We start from the raw sequence: 27,438 nt of genomic DNA, 5'->3' as shown, positions 1-27,438 counted from the left end.
GCCGTGGGAACCGGCTCGAGTGACGTCGCAACCGCCCGCCCCTCCGTCCCCGCCCACGACTCATTGGTGAGCGCCCGTCATGTGGCGCTACCGAACGTTCGCTCCGAGGCGGAAGCCGGTCTGGAAGGGGGCTCACAGGGGGCCGGCGGGGGCAGGAGACGGAACCCCGTTGGGTAAGTAAAGGGCCAATCAAGGGGGAGGCGGGCTTGCCTTTTGAGGCGTTGGCACGTCCCGCCGCGGTCTGCTCCCCCCCTCAAAGTTGTAATGGTGGGGTCTGAGTCCGCTCTTCCTCGTTCTGTGGGAGGGCGCTTCCATTAGGGAAGTGGGGGGGAGGCGGTGGGAACATTAGGCGGTAGACAGTTATTGTTGGGGGGGGGAGGTTTTCAAATAACGTTGTCCCTTAAAGGCCAGCTCACTTTATGGTGGCGTTTGTGACAGTTCCATGGGCCGTGTTGTGTGATTGTTGAAGGCTGAGAGAGGGTGGCTGCAGCCAAAGTCACTTAATGAGGGCGTGGGAGGATTTGAACCCAGGTCTCCCAGTCAGTCTGGCGCCCTTAACCTCTGCAGGTCAGGGGCATGGGGGGCTATCCCCCCTGGAGGCAAATCTACACACACATATGTAGGGGTTGCAAGGGGTGGATTGTCAGAGGAAAATCTCACGCAAGAATCGCAGGTGGAGGTATGTAGTTTGGAGCAGGAATGCATGCAGAAATTAACGCTTTGACCTGTTACGACAAACCCCTTTGCAGTAAAAAAAACAATAATAACATAGATAAGGAGCAGCGGTAGGAGATCAAACAGTCAGCTTGGTAATGTTAGGGTGTGTATGTGAAGGAATCCAAGGGTAATAGACTAATACTCTCTCTCACACACGGCTAGGATAGTAGATCCTGTGAAAATCCCAGCTGGTGGATCCTTTTTCCCAGGGATGGTCCTCAGGGGTGCCTCAAGTCTTCTGAAGGATCTGTGGTGATTCATAGGTGCAGAGCTTGAGGCCCAGCTGAAAATAGCAAAGGGGTGGTCCCAAACTATTTTTTAATAAATGCCCAGCAGGTTCTTGTGCCACTATAAAGATCAACACGTTCAATTTGGTTTAAGCTTTTGTGGACTTTAGTCCCAACTTCGTCGACATGAATAAAACGTTCTGAGTTATGGGTATATGCAGGATTACTTATCATGCAAGTGATGAAGTCAATTGTAGACCGTGGGATCTTATGCTATAATAAATGACTTGTAAACTGCTTAGAAGTTCTTTTTATAATCGGTAAATAAATATTGTTAAGTAAATTTTAAAATGTTAGTTTTTAAGGTGCCATAAGAATTGGGGGGGGGGTGTTTTTTGCTGGGGCAAGCTAATGTAGCTACACCCTCTGGAAGTTGTTGCAATCAAGTCCTTTATGGGGCTTATGTTGCTGAAAGTATGATCCATGGTATCTTGACAGGATTTGTATTTATTATGTTATAGCTTAAGGACCTGAAGGCAATGTACATGGTTCTCTTACCATTTTATCATCACAACATCCTTGTGAGAGAGATTAGGCTGGAAGATAGTGGCTGACCAAGGTCATCCAGTGACCTTAGTGGCTGAGTCGGGATTTGAACTCGGGTCTCCCCAATTCTAGCTACTATATCACATTGCCCCTCAGCGACATCTGCTAGAAATTAACTGTGTGATCGACTGTGATGGTCCTTTGGAAGATGGGAGTGGGCTCTAGAGCTCAGTGGTTGTTGGGTCCTTTTGAATACAGTGTAAGAGAGTGTCAGATTTACTTTAATTAAAATGTTTACTAAATTATGGCTTTTCTATTTAGCATATTAAGCAGAGTGTGTGTACTAGATATTCTGCCTCTAGAAGTTCTTATATGTTATTGATCAGTAGTGAAATCTTTGCAACCCTGATGCCAAGATGTGGGAAGGGAATTTCTTAGCATACCTTCCAAGTGTGTTTTTGTGTGTTTGTTTTGTGTGTGTGTTCTCTGTGTGTTCTGCTCTGTGCCCCATAATTGGGTGGCACCTGGGCTTCTGGGTAAGAATGTTGTTTCTGTGTATCCTATGTTTGCCTGTGGAAATTCTCAGTGAGATTCTCAGATACCAGCTGCATATATCTGAAAATTCTATGAGATGGAGGTGAATTAAAAATTTGATATTGGGGCTTTAGGAAGAATTATGTAAGCTTTCAGGTTCTGATATAGATTTAAGCTGCTGACCATCTGTGTGCAGCAGTCTAGATGATAAGCACTAGTTTCAGAGTCCTACCCAAAGTAATTTCTGAACTCTTAGTCTGCCATCCTAGACACTGTTACCTGGGAATAAGTCCTGTATAACCAATTGGACTTACTTCTGGGTAGACATGCGTAGAATTCCACTGCAAATGTCCCACATCTCTGCTCTTAAATACAAAATGTTTTTGCACTTTTCCCTTGCTGGGATGAATTTTGGATGACAGCTTCTTGTAGAAGTTGTCAAGATTGGTTCCTTCTGTCAGTAAAGGCCCAAGAATGATTAAACTGTGCCACATTCTCTTCTGTTACTGTACCTTGTGATTCCATCCTCTCTTGGCTGTGTCTTCCAATTACTTTTTAATGAACCACCGTACCACATCCCTGCGAGCCCTGATAAAACAGCAATACTAACAAGGTTTATTTTATTTTTAAAGTTGTACACTGAGTGACTGGGTATATGTTCAGATTGCTTCAAAGTTCACGATATTACATTCCTCTCAGCAAGGAGTTCTGGTGATTTCTTACTGCCCTGGAGACCCCCTGCCCCACAAACATTGTTGGCATCTGTTTGTCTCAAGAGACAATGGAGTGCGCCTCTGGGGGTGAAGCCAGGCCGTGTTTTTTCTGTTGCGTTAAACAGACCCAAAGTGACCTCTCCGGGGCGCAAGCTTGGGCAGTGTGTATGGAGGTCCTGCGCTGCCCAGATGACAATCTTTAAAGAAAGATATATCTGCAAAATTGGTTTCTCGAACCAATGCCTGTCCTTAATGGCAAGGATTCGTTTCAAGGTTTAGTAATGTTTTTGCATATTTCCCTGGCACCCTACCCTCCAGCCCCTGAGCAGTTTCGCAGAACTCGTTTTGTCACTTTTTGTCTAGTCAGTGAATTAGCTTCTAACATGTCATGCTGAGTTGGTACCGCTGTTATTACAGTTGTTCTTCTTCCTCGGTAATGGCAGCGTGATTGGTTTGCAGAACTTGTTGAGGCCTGCGAATGCGTTGCCTGAGGCGCCACATTCCCAATCTATGAGCGTTGCCGAAGCGGGCACCCTTTTGCTCCTGGCAGAATCTCCGACCAGCCTTTTCTCTGCCCTCATGGTCACGCCAAGGGGCAGGGAGGAGGCCGGCAGCTCAGCTGGCGGCCACAAAGGGAGATTTGTGTTGAGCGCGCCTGGCACAGCTTGCGCCTGTGCCCCAGAGGTCACCTGATGATCTTAGCTGATGCGGGCATTAGCCCTGGCAGAGCCGCGTGAGATGCTGTTTCTCGCTGGTTTGTGTTTTTGCTAGAAACTCTGGCAGTGGAGCACCTGGGGTGAGGAGGTGGCGAGGGGAGGGGAAAGCCAGGAAAGGGTGCGGGTCTGTCGTCCGCCAATCCGAGAGCCACGTGGACATGGTGTGACACTGAGGAAGCTCGGCTTTCACCGCAGGTCGTCATTCCTTAAGCTAGCCCCCCTTCTCTCCCCCCTGCACAGCAGAGGTTAAAGGGCAAAGGTTTCACACCCTGCCGAGAGGAGGAAAGAAAAGGGAGATAGTTGACTTCCTCCCTCCCCAATCCCTGTCCAGTTCCAGCTGCGAGGCTGTTCCCTGCCCTCTCTCCCAGTCCCCTGTTTTCCATGTTTTTGGCATTTGACATGGGCCCCCTTTGCTGCCTGTGCCCCTTGCTCTCATCCTTCCCCCATGTATTTCCTAGTTTACCCAGAAACATTTCTTCCCCAACAGATGCCAAAGTGGTGACTCAGCTGGGCAAGTCTCAAACTCCACGTCCTGGGAGGGAATGGTGAAAGCCTGGGCATCTCCCGGCAGCTCAAAACAAAGTTTTGCCTTCTGCATCTCTATCCCATCTTTGGAACTCCATGCCGCAGTAGAACGTGGATGGGGAGTCTGTGGCCCTCCAGATGTTGTGGGACTGCAATTCTCACCATCCCAACTGGGGACTGACGGGAGCTGGACTACAACCACATCTGGAGGGCCACTCGATTCTTCTGCAGCTGGTGCAATAAAACAGAAGGGGCGGTTTCCGATCTCTCCTAGGAAGGAAACTCAAGTTAATGATAAAAAGGATTTGACCCTTTGTTGTTTAAAAGGATGCTGCGTGTCTCTTAGGGTGAGGCCCACTATAAACCTGAAAGTTGGGGAAAACTTGTAACACCTTTGCTGCTCCTGGATCTCCTGCATCTGCCACCAGGGGCTGGGAATACAGCAGTGACAGGGCAGTGAGGAGGCCCTGGCTTGTGGGTTGCTAAATTCCTTGGGACCCAAGTACTTAAATGAGCCCCTTCCCCAGTATCAACCGTCTCGGACCGTATGATTGGCAAGTAGGGCCTTGTTGGTAGTGGCACCATTGGCGGCTCGCCTGTGACAGGGCCTTTTTTGTGGTGGATCCTCATTCATGGAATAACCTTCCTAGTGAGGTACGTCTGTCTCCATCATGATTAACTTTCAGGATGCATTTGAGAACATTCCTCTTTGGCATTTGGTGGATGAAGGGGTGCTGTTCCTGGCAATCCTGAGATCACTGGATAAAATAATGCTTTAAACTGATTTTAGAATGTTTTAGCTGTCTTAAAACGCTTTTTTAAAAAAAGATGTGTATTTGTTTGCCACCCTGGGCTTCTTCAGGAGGAAGGGTAAGATATAAATTCAGTAATTAGTAATAAGAATGATGACATCAACAACATCTGGTGGCTTTGAAAGCGGGATCCAGGCCAGCTGCAGACTTGTGGTTGGAACATGGGAGGACAAAGGGGAAACTGATATATATAATATGCCTCATAGCTCACTTTTGTAACTATGGAGTTATTGTCCATTTTGTTGCAAGCTGCCTCAAGATTTTGGCTGCTAAGAGAGGTATACTGTATTTTTCGTCCCATAGGACTCTCCGTCCCATAGGACGCACCTACTTTTGGGGGGGGGGAATAAAGGGGGGTAAATTCCTTTATTTCCCCCCCAAAACCAGGTCGGGGAACAGTGGGATGGCGGTGCTGTGCCTCCCCGCTGTCCCCCGAGCTTGTGGGGCTGGCCGATGTCTGCCTGGCGCGAGGGGCGCTCTGCTTCAGGCGTCGGGTGGCAGGCTACTGCGCAAGGCTTGCCGACACCTGCGCGGAGCACGGGGCGTCTTCCGAAGGCCGCCCCGTGCTCCGCGCTGCCGGCTGCCGCCAGCAAGCCATGCGCGCCCAGTGGGAGATCCCCCGGGTGCGCAAGGCTTGTGGACACCTGTGCGGACCACGGGCGTCCTCTGGAGGGCGGACCATGGGGCGTCCTCTGGAGGGCGCCCCGTGCTCCACGTGGCAGGCTGCCGCCCGCAAGCCTTGCGCTCCCGGTGGGAGAGCCCCCCTCCTCCGGAAGACACCCCGTGCTCCGCGCAGGTGTCCGCAAGCCTTGCGCACCTGGAGGGCGCCCTGTGCTCCGCGCTGCAGGCTGCCGCCTGGGCGTGCAAGGCTTGCGGATAGCTTCCTGGAGCCTGGAGAGTGAGAGATGTCGGTGCACACCGACGCCTCTCGCTCTCCAGGCTTCAGCAAAAGCCTGCATTCGCCCCATTTTTGGAGGGGAAAAAGTGCGTCCTATAGGGCAAAAAATACTGTAAATACTTCAAATAAATAAGTTAACTTCAGCGGTTGAGGTGCCCCTGCTGCACTGCATAGAAAGATACTTATTTCTTTCCAAGATCCAGGATGATGAAAACTGGTTCTGCCACTTTGCAGCAGAAGCTGACTGTGCACAGTGCTGTTTGGCTAGTGCCCGTGACGTTACAATCCCACACCTGGGAGGTTTCACCACCTTTTATGTTTAAAAAGGCGATCTTGGAAGCGATGACAGATGCCGACGTGAATAACTCGGCAGCCTAGCCCCAAGAAAAGAATAAATAAATTAAAAAGGCGTTGTGGAATGGGCAAGGTGAGATAATTCAGTTGGCATTCAGATTGCTGATAGGCCTGTCCCTCTGACAGATTGTCAAAAGAGTGGAGGCAGGATAGGCTCAGTTTGTGTGTGAGAGAGAAAAGTGCGTAAAAACCTTTGCAGAGGTGCATTTGCCTGCACTATGGACACCTTACGAGCACATGTGTTTTTGAAGCGTGGTGTGTGCTTATGATGAATCTGGGATTGTTTTTTGTGGAATCAGAGTGGAGGAGGGAGCAAGATGTGAGGAAGGAATTGGGAAAGTGTGTTTGTGGGGAAGGCATAACAAAGGTCAGAAACAGAGCAGAATTGCAAATTCCTGTTAATCGGAAGGGAAAGAGTCAGAGGGCAGCAACGACAGGTATTTTGTAGTGAGGAGCAATATTTCATTTGGTATTCGAATAAATAAAGATATTCCAGCCCCTGCATGAAAAGTTGGCATGGGCCGCTTTAAGAATGGGGCTGAAGTCTGACCATTTCAAATAGTGCCCCACGTTGTCTGATTTAAATAGAAGTCTCAGGACCATTTGCTAGCGAGTCTATGATCCCTATTAGTTTTTTCTGATCTGGCTCGACGAGTGCAATGCCCCTTTCTTGCCCTTAGCGCTCTGCACAAAGGCTGTTGCTCTACAGCAGCCCAAGCTCAGATGAGCTTCAAGGAGCCCCATGGGACCTGTCTGCGCATGGGGAGCATGTGGCCCTCCTGGAAAAAGTTGGTCTAATTGGCACCGCTCTTGAAAACATGGTCACGGGAGCCCCATAAACAGCCCTGGCTCCCTGCCCTGTGTGAGGAAGAGCAGGGGCCTGTTCTGTTCTTCTGATGCAAATAGCGTCATTCTTCTGTTACAGAATCAACCAACTCAGTTCCTACAGTATTAAATGCAAAAGAATATAATAGGTCTGTGGTTGCTGAGGTTTTGGAATCTTTGTTGCCACACTATTTCACAGGGTTGGAAGGGACCCGAGGGTCATCTAGTCCAACCCCCTGCAATGCAGGAATCTCAACTCCATGACAGATGGCCGTCCAATCTCTGCTTAAAAACCTCCAAGGAAGGAGAGTCCCAACTGTTGAACAGCTCTTACTCTCAGAAAGGTCTTCCTGATGTTTAGCTGGAATCTCCTTTCTTGCAACTTGAATCCATTGGTTCGGGTCCTGCCCTCCAGTGCAGAAATATATCATGTGGTGTAGAGTATAATAATAAGAACTGCTAGACTCTCTGCGTCCTTTTAGGGGGGGGGGAAGCACTAGGTTTCTGGTCCTCATTGATTGCAGAGGAAGAAACAGGCAGCGGCTGTGTACACAGTGCTGCTTATTCTGGCTCCGGTGTTTGAAGCTGTAGTGTGCATGGCATTAGCGCCAATCCATATCTATCCTGTAGTTTCTTGGGAAATGACGCTATTTGTTGTGTTTCCCCTCGAACCAGCTTCCATCCAGTTCAGAAATACCGTATATGCCATGTTCCCTTTGCAATTAAGCTGAGGTGTGTACATTTGAGGCAGCCGCTGCACATGCTCAGATGACAGCTTCAGGAATAGGAGTTGGAGGCATGGGCGTAGCTAGGAATGATGTTAGGGGGAGCAGGACTTTTGTTAAAAGGGAGCAGAAGAGAGCTATCTGTGATGCAGTTGGTCAGTTAAGTATTTTTATTTATTTACTTGATTTAGGGGGGGGCAGCTGGGAAACGGGTGGCGCTGTGGTCTAAACCACTGAGCCCCTTGGGCTTGCTGATCAGAAGGTTGGCAGTTCGAATCCACGCAACAGGGTGAGCTCTCATTGCTCGGTCCCAGCTCCTGTCAACCTAGCAGTTTGAAAGCACACCCAAAAGTGCAAGTAGATAAATAGGTACCGCTCCGGCGGGAAGGTAAACGGTGTTTCCGTGCGCTGCTCTGGCTTCAGTGTTCCGTTGCGCCAGAAGCGGCTTAGTCATGCTGGCCACATGACCTGGAAAAACTGTCTGCGGACAAATGCCGGCTGCCTCAGCCTGTAAAGCGAGATGAGCAGCACAGCCCCAGAGTTGTCAGCAACTGGACTTAACTGTCAGGGGTCCCTTTTACACTTTATGGGGGGCAGCTCCCCCCCCCCCACAATTGGAGGGGTTCTTGCAACCACAGGAAAGCCCAACAGGCAATGCACTTTGGGTAAAAATATCTCCCCCTGCTCTCTGGTGTGTACAACAACATGCAAGTGTGACTTGAAAAGTGGTAATTACATAGGTACTTCCAGCTGGAGGGACAAGCATCCGAGGACTGAGACCACCATTCCCCACAACCCCTAAATTTCTGCCTCGTGCTCCTCATTTTCCTCTTGTCTCCCCACTCCCACCTGTTGCTCTCTCCCCAGTTTTCCTAGCCCAGCTTCTCTCGTGAAGCATCTTCCCCATTGGGGTCATTTGCACTCTCAGAAAACAGTACCTAATAATAATAATAATAATAATAATAATAATAATAATAATCCAAAGCCAGCACCTTCCACCCTCCCCGCAGCTTTGCTGCAGGCACCAAATATATCCGGTGAAGAAAACAATTCATGCACACCAACCACTCTGTGCCTAGTTTATTCCAGCCATGGGTTTGCGGGAACTGGCAGCGGAACTGGAATGTTGGAATTTTGATGCAGCGCCTGAGCATTCCAGAACGCTGCCGAGGGGGAAACAGAGAGATGGGCTGAGACGGCAGCTTGGCCCTCCTTCCCCTTCCCAGTCAATCCCAAACTCTCCCTCCCTCGTCCCCTCCTCCGAGGCGGGGCCAGCCTGTTGACTTCCCCAGCCCTCTTTTAAGCCGGCTGGCTGGGCAGGCAGCCAGTGGCTGAAAGGCAACTCCAGGCGGCATCAGGAAGCCCTGGTCCTTGGTGGGCAGCGGTGGGTGAGTACCCTCGACAGAAGCCCCTCTCTCTTCCTGTGCTGAGCGTCTCCAAGAACCGGCTGGGGTGTCAGCTGCCTCCCGTCCCCTGGTAGCCTGAGACCAGGCTCTGCCTCCTCAGTGATCCGAGACCTCTGCTGCCACCGCTGGCCTCCCTGGCAGGGTTGTTGTCAGGATTTTTGAGGATGCAAAGAGCTTTGGACATCTTTGAAGTGCTGGAGGCTGCTCCTAACTATTTGGAAGGCCTGTTGATAGGATGATGGTTATTTATTAAATGTGGGTGGGCTGTGCCTGTGGGGAGTGCTTTGGGCACCTCTCGGTGAGGGTCGAGGGCTTGCCAGTCACAGAATTAGAGTTTTGGAAGGGGACCCCCCCCCCCCGGTCTCCTGGTCCAACTCCCTGCAATACACAGCCATCTCTGGGCAGGCTGAAACCACCAGCAGTCAGAGGCATGTCCCATCGCTCCACTTGAAAGGGAGCAGGTTTTTGCCTGTACCTCACCAGGGTCAACAGCTTAAGTTGTGCGCTCACCTTAACCCCTACCTGCTCTTAGAAGTGAGCTGCAATGGCGGGGGGGGGGGATAAAAGAGGGAACTTGGGGCCCCCAGTGAGATGCGGACAACATCTGCCTGCTCCATCCATTAGTTGTAGGCTTCATACTCTTTTTTGGGTTTTTTTAAAGTTTTATTTCCAAATTTCAAAAGTTTACAAATTGATACATGCTTCCAAGTAGACATCCATTTCCCATACAGCTTCACCCCACCGTAGTTCCCCCATAATTTCTAAATTTGCTGCATATTATAAATATTCCGCACTGCTGCTCTTCATTCAAATCCTGCCTGCATTTTTTACATGTTTACGTGGAGTGGGCTTGGTTCTCACCTGCACAACACCTGTCGGGTGTTATTCCTGGGTGCCAGAACCGTTGAGAGAGAGTGGGGTGGAGCCCTCTGGAAATGGGTTCTTCCGTACATTGATATTGTCTTAGTAAGCGATGCCCGCTCTGCTCACAGGGCTTCCGGCCTGCGCGGAGGAGACATGGAAGCCGAGGAATCAGGGAATGTGGAGTATGTAGCTGAGGCAGTGACGGGGGAGTGTAAGTAAGGGGCAGGACGTCCGGCGAAGTAAGGGGCAGGACGTCACCTCTTCTCTTGGTGAGAGGCTCCTTGCGCTCAGTCGCAGCAGCATAATTTCTCCACCCGGCTCCCTTCGTACCCGCCTCTCTCTGGGGGACACCCCCTCACGGCTCTCCTTTCCTCTTCCAGGCCCCCCCGTCGCCGACACCATGGATCCTCGGCCTCTGTTCCAGACCCTGCATGCGCTGGCGGAAGACAACGTCAACTTCTTCCAGGAGAGCACCAGCGAGACGGGCCGGCGCTTTGTGGCGGCCTTCACCACCATCCGGGAGCACGCCCGATGCCTGGAGCCAGTGCTGAGCCACTTTGCCACCATCTACCACATCTTCGACCTGGACGAGCACACGCCGGCCAACGGCTACCGGAGCCTGGCGCAGACGGTGCGCTGCTGCCTGGCCCACATCGTCCACAAGAGCCGCTACGTTGCCACCAACCGGCGCAGCATCTTCTTCCGCACCAGCCACAACTGCGCCGAGCTGGAGGCCTACTGCACCGCCTTGACGCAGCTGCGAGCCCTCGTCTACCTGGCCCAGCGCCTTCTCATCCAGAACCGGCCTGGCCACCTCTTCAACCACGAGGACCGAGGGCTCTCAGAGCAGTTCCTGCAGGAGTACATCACCATGCACAAGGGCTGTTTCTACGGGCGCTGCATGGGCTTCCAGGTGAGGCGAAGGGGAGGCGCTCGGCCTGCATGGAGGTGCTAGGCTTTGGGGAGGTGGCCGTTGACCCGTTGCAGGCATCAGTGAAGCCCCACGTTCCTACCTGTCATTATTTCTGTGGTCTCCTGTTCTTTTAGAATTCCTTTTAGGTTTGGTCTTTCCCCCTAGATGTCCTCGCAGTGGGACATCTATCTGCACAGTGCCTGGGGGCATGAGCTGCTTTGGACTGAGTCAGACAATTGCTCCATCAATGATAAAAATTATAATTACAGTTAATTACTTATACTCTGCTCATCTTGAATGGGTTGTCTCGGCCACTCTGGGTGGCTTCCAAAATAATATAAAAAACACAGCCAAACATCAGGCATTAAAAACGTCTCCATACAGTGCTGCCTTCAGATGTCTTCTCAAAGTTGTTTACCTCTTTGGCATCTGAAGGGAGAACATTCCACAGAGCGGGTGCCACTACCAAGAATGCCCTCTGTCTGGTTCCCTGTAACTTCATTTCTCACAGTGAGGCAACCACCAGAAAGCCCTCGGAGCTAGCGCAGTATCGCCTCACTGACTGGCAGCAGCTCTCCAGGGTTTCAGAGGAGGGCGGGGGGACGTTAGCTCCACTTAGAGGTGTCAGAGACTTATCCTGGGACCTTCTGCATGTAAGGCAACGGAGCTGCAGCCCTCCTCCTCCTTCCCCTCAGCCCAAACACTGTGAAGTTGCTGACTGCCCTCTCCAACCCCAGCTACAGCTTACCTGAATTTGCCACAGCTTTGTTTTCTTGCATTCATCCCTTGTTGGCCTGGCCTGACTTCTCCCTCTGTTGTTCCTCCACCACTGGCTGCATTCAGCTGTATTCTCCTGGGGGCAGGGACCTGTCATCGTCCCCACCCCACCCCCAGTGTTTGCTCTGTGTTTTTTGTTATTGATTTTTACGTAGCGGCCATCTCATACTGCCATAGTAATAATTGCCAGGAAAGCCCACTTCATCCCAGGATGCCCTTTCCTCATGAGACCTCTGTACTCCTCCCAAGAAGTTCACCTTGCTCTCTGCAGAGCTCACGCCGGTCCCCATCAGCTCCCTTAATCTGATTTGCCCAACACAGAGCCCTCCGTGTTTGTCCCGAAGGAGCCACTGTGGCAAGAGCTGCCTGCCACACAGCGGAGTCAGGGCCTCCCCGTCACGGAAAGCCAGCTCTGGCCTTCCCCTTTCCTTCCCTCTTCTTTTCCACGCAGGCGGCAGCCTTGGCTGCGTGGCCCTGAGCCATGGGTCATGCAAGTCCCTCTGGCTCTCTCCCTCCTCCACCCCAACATACTTGCCAGTCATTGCTCTGTCTCACAGGAGACAAAGTTTCACGGCTGAGTTTGGATCTCCATTGCGGAGCTTCCCTGACTCTCTGACCACCCAGAGGGTCCATGCAGCCAGGAACCCTGGCAGGACTTTGCAAGGGAGATCCAGCCTTTCTTCTTCCTCTTCTTCTTCTTCCTCTTCTTCTTCTTCCTCTTCTTCTCCTCCTCCTCCTCCTCCTCCTCCTCCTCCTCCTCATCCTTTTCTCACATGTTTGGCTCAGGCTATGAGAACCAGGCCCAGCCAAGCCTCTGCCTGCGAGCAACCAGTTCCCCAAATGCAACATCCTGTTCCCCGTCTCTCACAGTTTGGTCCTCTGGCTATAGATTTCTCAACTTGCTTTTCTCGGGCTTGGAGCCAGCAGCCGTGTTTAGGAAGCATGGTGTGGCCATGGATGTGCCGGACCGGATTCGGTAATGGACTGGATTAGGGTCAACAAACCGAAGCTTACTCCAGACAAGGCTGTTAGTGCGTGGTTCTCTAGACTGGATGGGTGGGAGGTTGCCTGCTCCTGGTGGGGTTACCCTCCCTCTCCATTGATGTTGCTTGAGGCTCAGGTGGCCTTTGGCGTTGCAGAGTGCCTACCATCAGCTTTGGCTGGTGGCCCAGCTCTGCCCCAGTCTGGACGGGGATAACCTAACTTCTGCCGTCTGTGCTCTGTAACCTCTAGGATAGTTTGATGCGTCATACGTGGGGCTGCCTCTGAAAACGGTTCAGAAGCTTCAGCTGGTGCAGAATTCAGCAGGCAGGCTGCTTACTGGGGCAAGACAGTTTATGCATATTGCACCAATCCTGGCCCGACTGCATTGGCTGCCAATTAGTTTCTGGGCCCAATACAAAGTGCTGGTTGTAACCTATAAAGTCTTGAAGAGCTCAGGACCACTGTGCCTCAAGGACTGCCTCTCTCCATATGAACCTACCAGGATCCTGTGATCATCTGAGGCCCTTCTTTGAGGTCCAAAGGGTGGCAACTTGAGAACAGGGTCTTTTCTGTAGTGGCTCCCCATTTGTGGAATGCTCTCCCCAAGGAGGCTTTTCTGGCACCATCATCATACAGCTTTAGGCACCCGTCAAAAACATTCCTCTACAGCCATATAATAAGCCTTTTGCTTATTAAACTATCTGTAGCCTTTTAGAAGTGGGTGGGGTGTTTTTAGGATATTTCTCCCCCCCCCCCCCGCTCCAATTTGGGTTGCCCTGGGCAAGAAAAAGCAAGAAACAAATGTGATTATTTAATTCATTAAGAGCTTCTGCCCAGCCTTAATGTTGACCTTTTCCTTCCCAGTTCGCTCCCTCGATCCGGCCTTTCCTGCAGACCATTGCCATCAGCCTCGTCTCCTTTGGGGAAAATTACAAGCGCCATGTGTCCGGCATTGGTGAGTGGCAGTGGGGGGAATGGCAGGCACATCAACAACATGGGAACTGTGTTCCTCTCCCCATCATGTCCCCCTGAACACCAAAACGCTTGTTTCCCCTTCCCTGTAATGCATAGGTGCCTCCTTTTCCCAGGCCAGTGGGTCAAAATGCTGTTCCTCTCATGTTATTTGTATTATTTTGACCGTGTGGTGTCATGTTGGACTAGGAACCTGGGAGAGACCGGGGTTCCAGTCCCGCCTAGGCCATGGATGAAGTTCACTGGGTGACCTTGGTCCAGTCACTGTCTCTCAGCCTAACCTGCCTCACAAGGTTGTCGTTGGGATTAAATGAGGGTGGGGTGAGAAGAGATCCATGTATACTGCCTTGAGCACCTTGAAGACAAGAGCACCTTGAAGACAAGGGCTATAAACAAATAAATATCGTATTTTCCTGTGTATAAGACTAGGTTTTCCCCCCTTTAAAATAATGTAAAAAATTAGGAGGTGTCTTATACACGAATACATCTCCCCCCATTTTCTTAAATCTGAGTCCCCTAAAATAGGGGGCATCTTATACATGGGGGTGTCTTATAAGACGGAAAAATAGGGCATTTACAGTGGAACCTCGGGTTACGTTATCCTTGGGGTAACTTCGAGTTGCGAAAGCAGCAAACCCAGAAGTGTTTTGCCGTGCGCACATGCACAGAAGCGATCTCTCCGGTTGCGAAAACTTCGGGATATGGCTGGGCCTCTGGAATGGATCCTGTTCGCAACCAGAGGTACCACTGTATTTTAAAGTATAGGCCAAACGTCTCCCAAGGGCAGAAAAGGTTGTCTCAAGTCAGGAAGGATTCCAATCGCTGCAGAAGCGATAGAACAAGCGCGTTTTTTGCAGCGCATAAGTGCCACAGGCACATCCCCACTATGCGTAGGAAGTCCAGTGTCTCTGGAAAACGTGTCAACATTTGACCTCACTCTCTGCTACCAGCAATGAGCTTCATGATACCACATATTTTGATTTTTCTCTCTCCTGCACCAGACGCACAGGGGTATATAGTAATGTGGGCAGCCCCTTTCTTGAAATTCGAAGCAGAGGTTTTCCCCATAGCCGTCACCCAACCACTTTGATCTCTCTCCCTCTTCTTCCTCTTTCTCTCTCTTGTGCCCCCCCCCCATTCAGGCGTGGCCGCCAGCTCTCTCTTCACCAGCGGGAAGTTTGCTATTGACCCCGAGCTCCGTGGGACAGAGTTTGAGCGCATCACTCAGAACCTGGACGTGCACTTTTGGAAGAGCTTCTGGAACCTAACCGAGATGGAGCTGCTGGCTGTGAGTCCTGCCTCAGATGACAGGAGGTCGGACCTACGGGGGGGGGGGGGGGAGAAGGGACCTTGGATGGGAGAGAGACTCTGCCTGGGTCGGAGGGGGAGGCTTGGAAGAGGCATGATCAGATGGCAGGGAGCGTGAGGCGAGGCAGAGGTTGTGGGAACTGAAAGATGGACAGAGGGACAGGTTTAGCGGGTTGGGGGCACCTATAGCAACAAAATGGGCTGTCCAAATTGTATGTATACCTGAAGGAGCATCTCCACCCCCATCACTCAGTCCGGACACCTAGGTCCAGCTTTGAGGGCCTTTTGGCAGTTCCCTCGCTGCGAGACGTGAGGTTACAGGGAACCAGGTAGAGGGCCTTCTCGGTGGTGGCGCCCGCCCCGTGGAACGCCCTCCCATCAGATGTCAAGGAAATAAACAACTACCTGACCTTTACAAGACATCTAAAGGCATCCCTGTTTATGGAAGTTTTTAATGTTTGATGTTCTATCGTGTTTTTAATATTCTGTTGGAAGCCACCCAGAGTGGCTGGGGAAACCCAGCCAGATGGACGGGGTATGAATAATTTGTTTGTTTGTTTGTTTATTATTATTATTATTATTATTATTAGTGATGCAGCACTGTTGCTGCCATGCATGCTGCGTACCTGGTCCCTGGCGGGCCACCTCTGCCCTGGATATTTCTGTGGGGAACTGCTCTTTGGATAATTCACTCCTAGGGCGCTCACACAGCTTCTGCCCTCTCCACAGTCCCTCGCCAGCATGGCCTCCTCCCAGGTCCGGTTATCCCGGGCGCTGCTGGTGCCACCACACTCCTTCGACCTGCCTCTGGTTGCTGACCCCCAGCTGACAGTCACCATCACCCCTCCAGTTGCCCACACCGGACCAGGAGCCGTGCAGATGAGACTCATCTCCCACGAGCTGCGGGAGGGACAGGTAAGCAGCTGGGAGCAGCCGCAGGTTGGCTTGAGCTAGGGTGGATGCGCAGGGTCAGACCTCGTAGCTTCGAGGCATATGGAATCCTGGGCTTTATTTAGCCTCTGGTTGCGGCCCCTCAGACCTCTCTCCCTGGCCCTTGGGGCTCTCCCAAGCCACGCCCTTCACCAGCCCTGCCCCGCCCCCTCAAAGGCTTTTGCCTTGCTGGAATTTGTCCTTCAGCAGCACTGCTGCCTCTCGCCTGCCTGGATGGAAAGTGGTGGGGGTGGTAGTGGTTGGGGTCTGTCATTTTGCATGGCTGGAATGTATCGTGACATCCATGGCACAAACAATCACACGCGCCGCTTTTGCATCCGATCGCAGCCACCTGTGCCCTGAGAGGATTGCCTGCAAGGGAACTTGTTCCGCAGGCTGAAAAAGCTTCTCCAGGCGTACGGTCTCATCACGAGGCCAAACCGTTCCCGGGCAGGACCCTGGCTGAGCGGGACTGCTCTGTAATTGGATGCCGTCCCACATGCCAGTTTCCCTGACTGCAGGAAACCAGGAGTCAAGGACAAGGGAGCTGGTCTGTCCTTCTCTCTGACGTACAGCTTTTTAACCACTCTGCTGCCATTCAGAACATAGGAGACTGCTGGATCAGGCCAGCAGCCCATCCTGCCCAGCACCCTGTTCTCATACTGGCAGACCAGATGCCTCTGAGAAGCAGACCCAAACACAGGAGCGCTCTCCTTTCCTCTGGTTTCCAGCAAATGTTGTTTTGGTCATTGTCTTTGTTGCTGGTGGTGCGTTTAATTGTATGGCTTTCATTGTTAGCTGCTTGAGGCTTTTTTTAAGCAGAAAAAGCAGCATATACAGTTGTACCTTGGTTCTCAAATTTAATCCATTCCAGGAGTCCGTTTGACTCCTGAAACAGTTCGAAAACCAAGGCGCGGCTTCCGATTGGCTGCAGGAGCTTCCTGCACTCAAGCGGAAGCCACGCCTGATGTTTGGCTTCTGAAAAACGTTTGCAAACCGGAACGTTCAATTCCGGGTTTGCGGCATTCGGAAGCCGATTTGTTCAGGAGCCAAGCCGTTCAACTACCAAGGTACCACTGTACACATTTAAAATAAGCACCTCGTTTTCAGTGCTCCGGTTCCAAGGTTACCCTGGAACTCAGACTTCTGTCCTTCCTCCTCCCCCTTTCCCCCCTCACATACCTGTTACCTTCCTCCGGGGTTTGATCCTGGCTTGCAGGACAAGAGCAAACCAGGGTTTGCTGCAGACGACAAGGAGAACTGTGGTTTGCCTCAGATCAGGAACCTGGGGCAGGGGGGAGGGCAAATTCCATGTTCTGCAACGGTTGAGGGTTACCCAAATGCAAAATTCATTTTTTATTTAAACGGAGGATCATTCAACCATCCAATTCCCTGCTTGCAATCTGGAGCAACAGATTCCAGGAATGCGTCACAGCAGTCTTGTTTGTCAAGAGAGCCCTTTGAGATTTTGACGGCCCCGGGGACTGGCACCGCCGGGCGGCGGCAGGTGGATGCCAGCTGGGTGCCTCTTGCCTCTCGGGGCCTGGCACTGCACCCTCAACCGCTTGGCTTTTCCCTTTTCTAGGACAGTGAAGAGCTCTGCAACCTCATGCGCCCCGAAGGCCCCCTGGCCCTGGAGCTGCGCTGGAGGACCAAGCCGCTGCCTCGCTCGCCTTACCTAGTGGTGCATTTCCACGGCGGCGGCTTTGTGGCCCAGACCTCCAAGTCGCACGAGCCCTACCTGAAATCCTGGGCTCAGGAACTGGGCGCCCCCATCCTCTCCATCGACTACTCGCTGGCGCCGGAGGCTCCCTTTCCTCGGGCCTTGGAAGAGTGTTTCTATGCCTACTGCTGGGCCATCAAGAACTGCCACCTGTTGGGTGAGAAAAGGAGGGCTGGGGGGAAGGAAGGAGGTGGGGGCCAGAACTGGGCTTTGGCCACAGTGGCCTGAGAAGGAACCAGCTGCTAAGATCCTCCTCGGAAGATCACAGGAAGCTGTGCTGTGCTGGTTCTGACTGTTTGTCTGCCTAGATCAGTGTGTCCCTATGCCAGGCATGCACCACAGCTCCCATCTTTAGGGTTGCCATACATCCGGGAAAACCAGGACATGTCCTCTTTTGCGGGGCCAACATGCCCATTTGGGCAGATTTTTCAATTTTAAAGGAAGGGTCCGGGTTTTTCAGCCTGTTCTCTTTTTTGCTCTTTAAAATATGGCAACCCTAGCATCTTAAAATTATAGAATGGTAGAGTTGGAAGGGACCACGTCGATCCTCTAGTCCCTGCAATGCAGGAATCTTGTCTCCCTACTAGGGACTCTCACCCACGACCCTGAGATTAATTGTCTCACTTTCTGCCAACTGAGCTTTCCTAGGAATGACCCTGACCATTGGCCATACTGGTTGGGAACAGAGAGTCAAGGAGCCTTTGGGGCAGGGACCCAGGTTCCCCCCATCCTTGCCCTGTGCCCAAATCTCAGACAGAGCTCGGTTTCCCAGGCGTCCTTCCAGAGATGGTAGGAGGGACATTTCGCATGCAGAGCTGGAGACCTCCAGATCTGAACGGCATCTCCCACTAGCGCCCCAGCAAGCATGGCTCCAGCAAGCAACATGGGGGGGGGGTCATATTCAGTGTAAGGTCTACTCTGTGTAAATGCCTTATTTGCATAGAGCTAAAAATAATAATAATGAAGGCCTTCTACCAGCTTTTGCCCTGCGTCCGGCGCACAACAGGTTTCCAGCGCCAGCTACCCAGCCAGGCTTCTCTTGGGGCTCACAGCCAGGGCGTCCCATGTTGCTTTGTTCATTGACTTATTATTTCATGAAATTTATGCACCACCGGGCTGTAAAAGTAAAAATTAAATCTCAAAGCTGTTTACAGAAAGAAGGAAGCAATCAAATTACTGTTGCGAGCAGTCAAAAGCTGCTAATTAAAGCATTTTTGAAAAATAATAATAATTAAAAATCATGGTCAATGAGAAACAGATTAAAACACATATCAACAGTCTGCATCAGTGGTTCCCAATTAGCTAAGTACTGTGAACCTCCTATTTTTTCAAAAGCCAAGCCAGGGACCCCACCCCACCCCCCACTTTTGAAAAATGTTGATACCTCTAGTAGTTTTTTGTTATGTCCCACGGAATCCCTGGGGTCCGCAGACCACCAGTTGGGAACCACTGATCTACATGGGCCTAAAGAAAAAGGTTTATAGAAGGTGCTGAAAAGAATACAGCGAAGATGCCTGCCTAGTGTCAATAGACAGGGAGTTCCGAAGTGCGGGCACTGCCACTGCCTGCGGTGTCTGGCATTCAGAGAGGGTTCTGCTGCTGGGTTTTGAAAAAGAGTCCTCTGCCCTGCTTGCCCCGAGTGGTTCTGACCTCTTTTCTCTCCCCCGCCGCTTGGCAGGTTCCACAGCCCAGACGGTGTGCCTGGCGGGAGACAGCGCTGGCGGAAACCTGTGCATCACGGTCTCCATGCGGGCGGCCGCCTTCGGGATCAAGATGCCAGACGGGATCATGGCGGCATACCCGGCCACCCTCATGCAGGTCTCGGCCTCGCCCTCCCGCCTCCTCACCTTGCTCGACCCGCTCCTGCCTCTGAGCGTGCTGTGCAAGTGCCTCAGTGCCTATGCCGGTGAGGGCAGGGGGTGCTCGGGGGGCAAGAGGGGTATCACTCCTGGTGGGCAAAGGGAAGTGGCAGTTGAAGGTCGTAGGGTTGGTTAAGCTTGGCTGTGTGGTTGGTTGGTCTGTCTCGGGAGACCACGGAGGAGTGCGCCTTTGGGAGTGAAGTCAAACCATTGGAGAGTTACAGCGCCTGCTGTGGCTGTTGAGACTGATAAGGGAGAGACATGTTTTGTTGCAGCTGGGGCAGAGGAAGGTGTCCGGTTGTGTGGCTGCATGCTTATTCTCACTGCACTCCTCCCAGCGGTCATTTCTGCTCTGGTCACTGTGGATGCACGACCTGACTGCTTGTCTCCAGGCACGTCTGCAAGGGATTCCCACGTGGCAGAGTTGGCATTGCCAGTCTTCCTGTCTCATTTGCAGACATCTTTGAAATACAGAGTTGAAGGTGTTTGGCTGTGCTGCTTCAGATGCACTGTGGCGTTTCGGCTGCTGCTTTTAAAACACAAAACTGTTTTCTCTTTATTTCACCGCAGCCCCGTAAAGCAGCTGTCAATCCTTGTATAAGATAGATAATTTATTACGGTCAGCTTATAAAACACACTTGGGGGTACAGTCACAGAAGGAAAACAAACAATTAAAACAATGTACAACAATAAATTAGGAACGTGGGTGGCGCTGTGGGTTAAACCACAGAGCCTAGGGCTTGCTGATCAGAAGGTCGGCGGTTCGAATCCCTGCAACGGGGTGAGCTCCCATTGCTCAGTCCCTGCTCCTGCCAACCTAGCAGTTCGAAAGCACGTCAAAGTGCAAGTAGATAAATAGGTACCACTCTGGCGGGAAGGTAAACGGCGTTTCCGTGCGCTGCTCTGGTTCGCCAGAAGCGGCTTAGTCATGCTGGCCACATGACCCGGAAGCTGTACACCGGCTCCCTCGGCCAATAAAGCGAGATGAGCGCTGCAACCCCAGAGTCGTTCACAACTGGACCTAATGGTCAGGGGAGGGGTCCCCTTTACCTTTACCTTACAACAATAAATTAAAAATTAACAAATGCAATAAGCATATAGACACTTGAAACTTTAAGATAAACTACCGCAGGGAGCTGACCCAGATTCACCCATGGAACCAAGTTTGGAGATTTTCTTAACAAACTAGTTTGAGTCGGGAGATGGTCTGCGCCTACAGATCTGTACACAGAATCTGGCGACCATCCGGGTCGTCTTCTGATCTTTGCCTAACAGGAAAAGGTTGACTTTTTGCTTTTCCGGGAGGTCAGTAAGCCTCACCAGTAGGCAGCGCATATACTAAAACTCGTATAATACTTGTACCCCGAATAAATCCAGAACATGAAAGATGTGGTGAAGAGTACCGTGAGAGGTGTAGGAAAGGGAGCCGGAAGGTTATAAGGGCATGGCAAAAATCAGGGTGTGTTTGTACGGTTTTAGGGAACACGTCTCGGCCTGACTGTGGGTTTCTTTCCCCCCCTTTCCATTCCAAGGGATGGAGCCAGAACAGTGCGAGTCTCCCCCCCTGGAGAAACTGAGCCCCGTGAACATGGTGCGCCGAGACACCACCATGCTCTTCCGAGACTTGCGCCTGGGAGCCTCCTCCTTGTTTGGTTCCTTGCTGGAGAACACAGGCAAGATCAATGGGGCTGATGCACCGATAGGTAAGAATCAGCCCTCCCCCATCGCTCCTCTGCCTCGCCATCTTTTCTTGCTCCTCATTCCCCGCCGTCCTCTGACCCATCTTGTCTCTGCAGGGCGCTGCCCCTTCTCCTGGGGCCTGCAGGGCTCCTGCCGGTGCCCCCTGGCCCAGCTGCTGGCGATGCTGTCCCTGGTCTTCCGATCGCAGGGCCCGACTCTTACTAACCTGGCAGCTGGTAGGAGCCGTCTCCTGCCCCTAACGGCATGCAGCGCTGCTTGAGGCAAGGAGAAGGGGGCAGGGCTGCATCAACGCCCTTGCTGGCCAGCCCCAGGGGAGGCTTCTGCGGCTGGCACAGGGTGGCATGTGCATTGGCATCATCTGAACAGGGTACAGAGCTGGCTGGCTGGCTTGGGGTGTTGTTGCTGCTGCTGCTGCTGCTGCTGCTGCTGGCTCGGCATGGCATTTGTGGGAAAGAGCTAGATAAGGCTTTGGAGACAGGGAACCTCAGATTTCTCACTGCTCTATTCTCATTCTGCTAGGGATGCGGGTGGCGCTTAGGGATGCGGGTGGTGCTGTGGGTTAAACCACAGAGCCTAGGACTTGCCAATCAGAAGGTCAGCGGTTCGAATCCCCATGACGGGGTGAGCTCCCGTTGCTGCTCCTGCCAACCTAGCAGTTTGAAAGCACATAAAAGTTCAAGTAGATAAATAGGTACCACTCCAGTGGGAAGGTAAACGGCATTTCCGTGCACTGCTCTGGTTCGCCAGAAGCAGCTTAGTCATGCTGGCCGCAACCCCAGTCGGTCACGACTGGACCTAATGGTCAGGGGTCCCTTTACCTTTATTCTGCAGTATTGATTCTGGCATGTTTGCATGCAGAAATCTCAGCTTTTCTCTCTGCATTTCACTCTTTTCCCCAAAAAATTTTTTATTGATTTTTCCATGTATTTAAACAAATAAACAAACATAAATCTTAAATGTAATAATTCCATTTTTCTTTACATTGTTGGGTGACTTCCCCGACTCCCCAGGCTGAGTCCCTGTAAGAACAGGGTGCTGGACCAGATTGGCTCTTCTGTTCTTCTACCCACAAAGCAAGCTGTGCCCTTGTTTTGCACAGGGACACCCACTTTTGTGCTTTATTTTGGATTTTTGGAGGCGTTAGATCATGTTCAAAGTCTGTTGTGGCAGTTTATTATCCGGGGGGAAATCCTAAAAAACCCTCAACAACTTCAACCCTAAAAAAAGGTTAACAACTTCGGTTGGCCTTTTGGTTGGCCCTCACGGCCCTTCACTTCATCAAATCTGGCCCTCTTTGAAAAAAGTTTGTATACCACTGTGGTAGATGATGGTGATTTAAATTTGTGTATCAGCCTCTCATGCGAAGATCTCAGGGCAGTTCACAGCATGAAATACAGAGTAAAACCACAAAGAAGATAATAAATGTGATAATTTATTATTATAATAATGGTTTTATAACTTGCTGGAAGCTGGCCAGAGTGGCTGGGGAAACCCAGTCAGATGGGCAGAGTTTAATAATAATAATAATAATAATAATAATAATAATAATAATAATAATAATAATTTATTTATACCCCGCCCATCTGGCTGGGTTTCCCCAGCCACTCTGGGCGACTTCCAATAAAACACTAAAATACAATAACCTATTAAACATTAAAAGCTTCCCTAAACAGGGCTGCCTTCAGATGTCTTCTAAAAATTTGGTAGTTATTTTTCTCATTGACATCTGGTGGGAGGGCGTTCCACAGGGCGGGAGCCACTACCGAGAAGGCCCTCTGCTTGGTTCCCTGTAACTTGGCTTCTCGCAGCGAGGGAACCGCCAGAAGGCCCTCAGCACTGGACCTCAGTGGATGGGGGTGGAGACGCTCCTTCAGGTATACTGGGCTGAGGCCATTTAGGGCTTTAAAGGTCAGCACCAACACTTTGAATTGTGCTCGGAAACGTACTGGGAGCCAGTGTAGTTCTTTCAAGACTGGTGTTATGTGGTCTCGGCGGCCGCACCCAGTCTCCAGTCTTCTTCTTCTTCTTCTTCTTCTTCTTCTTCTTCTTCTTCTTCTTCTTCTTCCAAAATAAAACAAATTATCCTCCCAAAAACACATTTAAAAGGACATGGATTAGCTAATTAAACAAAGACTAGGGAGAAGAGGAATGTTTTTGCCTAGCGCCTAAAGATATGCAATGAAGGCGCCAAGTGAGCCTCCCTGGGAAGAGCATTTCACAAATGGGGAGCCACCACAGAAAAGGCCTTTTCTCATGTTGCCGCTCTCTGGACCTCTCATGGACACACAGAAGGGCCTCAGATGATGATTGCAGAGTCTGGGTTGGTTTATATGGGAAGAGGCTGTCCTTGAGGTATTGTGGTTTGTTTACAAAAGAGCAAAGAACCATGTGATAGCAAGGAGGAGGCAGTGGCGGGGAGCATTTGGGGGGGGGGGGTCCTAGCCAGGGAAGGTATGGGGAGATGTGTGGCGTGGACAGGTAGGGCTGTGTCCTCCCTGCAACAAGAGGACATTCTACCCCCTTTGTAAACTGGAGCATTTTACCGCAGTCCCCAGGGGTGCTTCCTAGATCAGGTGTCACTTTCTCTCCTCCGTATCGGGTTTTGCAGCAAGAAACAGGAAACAAAAGCAGCTGTGGACTGTGACCATGGAGGGGAAAGGAGCAGGTTTATCCTCATTCGCCCTATAGTAGTTATTATTATTAATATTATTATTTGAATTTCTATACAATGGTAACTCGGGTTAAGAACTTAATTCGTTCTGGAGGCCCGGTTCTTAACCTGAAACTGTTCTTAACCCGAGGTACCACTTTAGCTAATGGGGCCTCCCACTGCCGCCACGCGATTTGTGTTGTCATCCCGAAGCAAAGTTCTTAACCCAAAGTACTATTTCTGGGTTAGCAGAGTCTGTAACCTGAAGCGTCTGTAAACTGAAGCGTCTGTAACCCGAGGTACCACTCTACTGTCTTATACCTGGAGGTCTCAGGGAGGTTCACAGAACAAAATCAAAATATAAAACCACAAAATATATAACCAAAATAAAAACAACAACCCAATAACCACCTCTCCCCAAACCCAGAAGCTGCTAATGTGTGTGCGCAGAGAGGGAGGGAAGAGTTATTGAGTGAACATTGGCTCTAGGGAAACAGTGAACGCTGGGATTTGTGCTGAGAGGGGCAACGACGGGTCTCACTGTGGTCGAAACTGCACTGTGAGGCACACACTAACCAGTCACTCCCCACCCGGCACACAGAGCCTGTGAGGAAGAGCATCTCCGAGGTTGGCCTCAAATCCAAGTCGCTCGCCAGCAGCAAAGAATCCCGCAAGAGCCAGACCTATCAGAATCTTTCCAGTGCCTCAGATGCCTCTCCGGCCCAAAGCCCTGCCCAAAGCCCCGCCCCGGCCCCAGACCCGGACCCTCCGGCGGCCAGCTTCTTCATGAGCGATGGCGAGCACGAAGTGGTGCCCCCCAGCTACGACGGCACCCTGACCTTCCCCGACGGCTTCCAGCCTCTGCGCTCCGACCAGCCGGCCACCTGCATGCCCCTGGAGCTGTCGCCCATCGTCAAGAACCCGTTCATGTCGCCGCTGCTGGCGCCGGACGCGATGCTGAAGGGGCTGCCGCCCATCCACATTGTGGTGAGTGAGGCTGCGGGGTAACGGCGCCAGTCTTGGCCCCCTGGACAGTGGCTGGGCTGGTTTGGGGCTCACGGGATTCGGGAGATGAACAGGTTTCAGAGGCGGGTACTAGGGTCAAGTCAGCAATAACTCACAAGGTGTCAGCGAAGTTCAGAGTTGATTCAAAGAAACAAAACAGCTCAAGCCTGGTGATCCCGGTAATTTTCCCTAGTAGGTCTTGTCCCAATGAGGCACTTGCAAAGGGTTTGCACTGCTCTCTAAGTCTCCTCCTCCCCCAGGTCCTTCCCTCGCAATCTGGAGGGATTGGGGAGCTGGTCGCAGCAGGAGTTGGGGACTCCCTGGATTCTTCAGTAGCCGGTCTCATCTCTGCCTAGTGGCCCCCTTCCTCTCCTGCCTCTGATTCTAGACTGCTCTCTGCCACAGACTCTCCCTGCTCACTAAACCTTGTTACCTCTCCAGCTTCGGACACCTCCTTCTCCCAGTCTTCTCCTTCTTCCCCCTCTGACCACTCATTGTCGTCCCACTACCAATCCCCAGGCTCTGAATCTTCTTCCCCTGGGGGTGCCCTTGGGGGCATTCCCCAAATGATGCCTTCTGCATCCAGCCAGTCCATGACAACAGGATACAAAAGCTAGCAGGCCGACCTCCCTCGGGCTTCACAGAACTGCGCAGTTGGTTGGCAGGGTGTGGGGGAACAGGTTTCAGCAGCACGTGTTAAGGACGTCTTTGCCAGGGACTCCCATCAGCCACAGTCCCGGCTAGGGGCTGATGGGAGTTGGGGTCCAAAACACCTAAAAGTCACCAAGTTGGCAAAGGCTTTCTTAAGGGAAGAGGCTGAGGTGGTGGGGAGTTCTCTAGGGCGGCATGGGATGGGGAGAGAAGCAAGGGAGAGGCTATGTTGGGCATTTCAGCATCTCTTCTCCAGAAAACAGCCTACCGGATGCCTTAGGGGGAGAGTTGCCCCTTGGCATGATGGGAATATCCTTCCATTCATCAGATGGGAAGGCAAACCCTCTGCAGGAGTCTCCTATCTCTCACCCTGTCCTTTTGACTTTCCTTTGCCCCACCCTCCTCTGAACCCCCACATCTCCCACCCCACCCACACGGCAATTGGGCAGGATTGTTGCAAGTTCTCCACCCCCTGGTTTACAGGTAGCAGCCCAGAGCCATGCATTCACTCTGCCTCCCTTCCCTGCCTCTCCCTAGGCTTGCGCCCTCGACCCCATGCTGGACGACTCGGTGATGTTTGCACGGCGGCTCCGAGCGCTGGGGCAGCCGGTGACTCTGCGGGTGGTGCAGGACCTCCCCCACGGCTTCCTGAGCCTCTCCCAGCTGTGCCGCGAAACGCGCCAGGCCTCTGCCCTATGCACGGAGCTCATCCGGGACATCCTGGTCCCCCAGGATCCAGCCACGCAGCAGCCCGCGGCCACTGCCTCCCACCGGAAGCACCGGAAGCTGGAGAGGACCTCCCACAGCACCGGGGCTGCCGCCAGCCGAGCCACCAACCACACTCTCGCCCAGGAGAACAGCGCGGCGACGGCCGCCGAACAGGAGGGGCCAAACGGCGCGGCGGTGGGGAGCGGTGCAACGCCCGACGCCCAGGCCAGAGCAGCCCAGGAACACCAGGAGGGCAGCAGGTCCCCTGAAGGCCAGCAAAGTGGGGCCACAGACAGGTCCACACCCGCCTCGGGTCCCGGCCCCTCCGACGGCACGGTGGGCAGGGGTGTGGGGGCCTGAGCCCTCCTGCATCACTGGAACCGCTTTGTTTGAGAAGGTGTGGCGTGGCTTCATTTTGCAGTGGAAATCCCTCTTGGTGCTTTTTTTCTCACTCCTGCCATTGGTGGGTTGCAGGAGGCAAATGTCCCGTTGCTTCCAAAACCCGGGGGCCAGTTGCCCCGTATTCTCCGTTTTTATACATGTTGGAGTGTTTTTAAAAGGGCAGAACCCCGCTGCCAATGGATCCTGGCAGTCCTGGAGTCTGTGCGCCTCCTTCTTGCCCACGGCCCCTTCCACAATCCTGCTCCTTTCTTCGCACACCAGCAGCCCCCCCCCCATTCCTGTGCACATAACACCCCACTGCCGCCCGAGCACCCCCAAGGACGATCTGTGCTGGGGGTGCGACTTGGCACAGATGAGCACAAGCACTGACTTCCCTTCTCCTTCTTGGGAGGAAACGGGGGAGCAGGGCAGCTTCCCGGTTCTGGCAGGGCTGCCCAGCCCCCTCCTCTCCCTTGCACAATAAGCATAAAATCAGCCAGTGCCCAGTCCCGGCTGCCACTTCTCAGTATTCACTTTTGTTCTCGGGGGACGCATTCCACCACACTGTGACCTTCCTGTCCTCCAAACTCAACAAGCTCCCCCCACTTGCCTTTCACTGTTGTTGCTGCTGCTACGAACCAAACCGGGGGGGGGGGGGGGAGAGAAGGTGCTTCTACCCTCCTGAAAAAAGGGCTGTGGTGTTCCCTCCCCACCTGCAAGGGATGCGGCGGGGGGCGGGGGAACTATTTTTGTAAATAAAAGCTGGTTCGATTTTGAACGACTCGTTCTCTGTCCTTTGGATGTGTGTGTCCATGTCCCTTCAAGCAGTCCTGGTAAGGCTGAGAGAGGCAGAATAAACGGCTGCGGGCGGAATAAACCTTCTAGAAGAAGAAGAAGAGGAGTTTGGATTTGATATCCTGCCTTTCACTCCCCTTCAGGAGTCTCAAAGCGGCTAACATTCTCCTTTCCCTTCCTCCCCCACAACAAACACTCTGTGAGGTGAGTGGGGCTGAG

The 27,438-nt window shown here is 52.2% G+C and overlaps 1 protein-coding gene across 5 annotated transcripts; it reads left to right on the top strand.

The window, feature by feature from the left end:
* Positions 1–27,202, top strand: LIPE (lipase E, hormone sensitive type). 5 transcript variants are annotated; one of them, XM_083753723.1, is made up of 11 exons: positions 593–679; positions 9,991–10,073; positions 10,243–10,775; positions 13,401–13,491; positions 14,651–14,796; positions 15,546–15,731; positions 17,332–17,626; positions 19,148–19,375; positions 20,861–21,031; positions 24,281–24,666; positions 25,873–27,202. In XM_083753723.1, exons 2-11 carry the CDS (start codon positions 10,016–10,018, stop codon positions 26,401–26,403), a joined length of 2,625 nt encoding a protein of 874 aa, XP_083609849.1. In that variant the 5' UTR covers positions 593–679; positions 9,991–10,015; the 3' UTR covers positions 26,404–27,202. The 5 variants fall into 5 exon arrangements, with proteins under 5 accessions (XP_083609847.1, XP_083609846.1, XP_083609849.1 ...); XM_083753722.1 differs by lacking the exon at positions 593–679 and adding an exon at positions 8,763–8,980; XM_083753721.1 differs by lacking the exons at positions 593–679; positions 9,991–10,073 and adding an exon at positions 1–173.
* The last annotated feature ends 236 nt before the right edge of the window (positions 27,203–27,438 follow it).

This window comes from Podarcis gaigeae (assembly GCF_964106915.1).
Source record: "Podarcis gaigeae genome assembly, chromosome: 8".
Classification (NCBI taxonomy): Eukaryota; Metazoa; Chordata; class Lepidosauria; order Squamata; family Lacertidae; genus Podarcis; species Podarcis gaigeae.
Note: the sequence above shows the minus strand (reverse complement) of the source record. Positions and strands in the feature narration are given on the sequence as shown.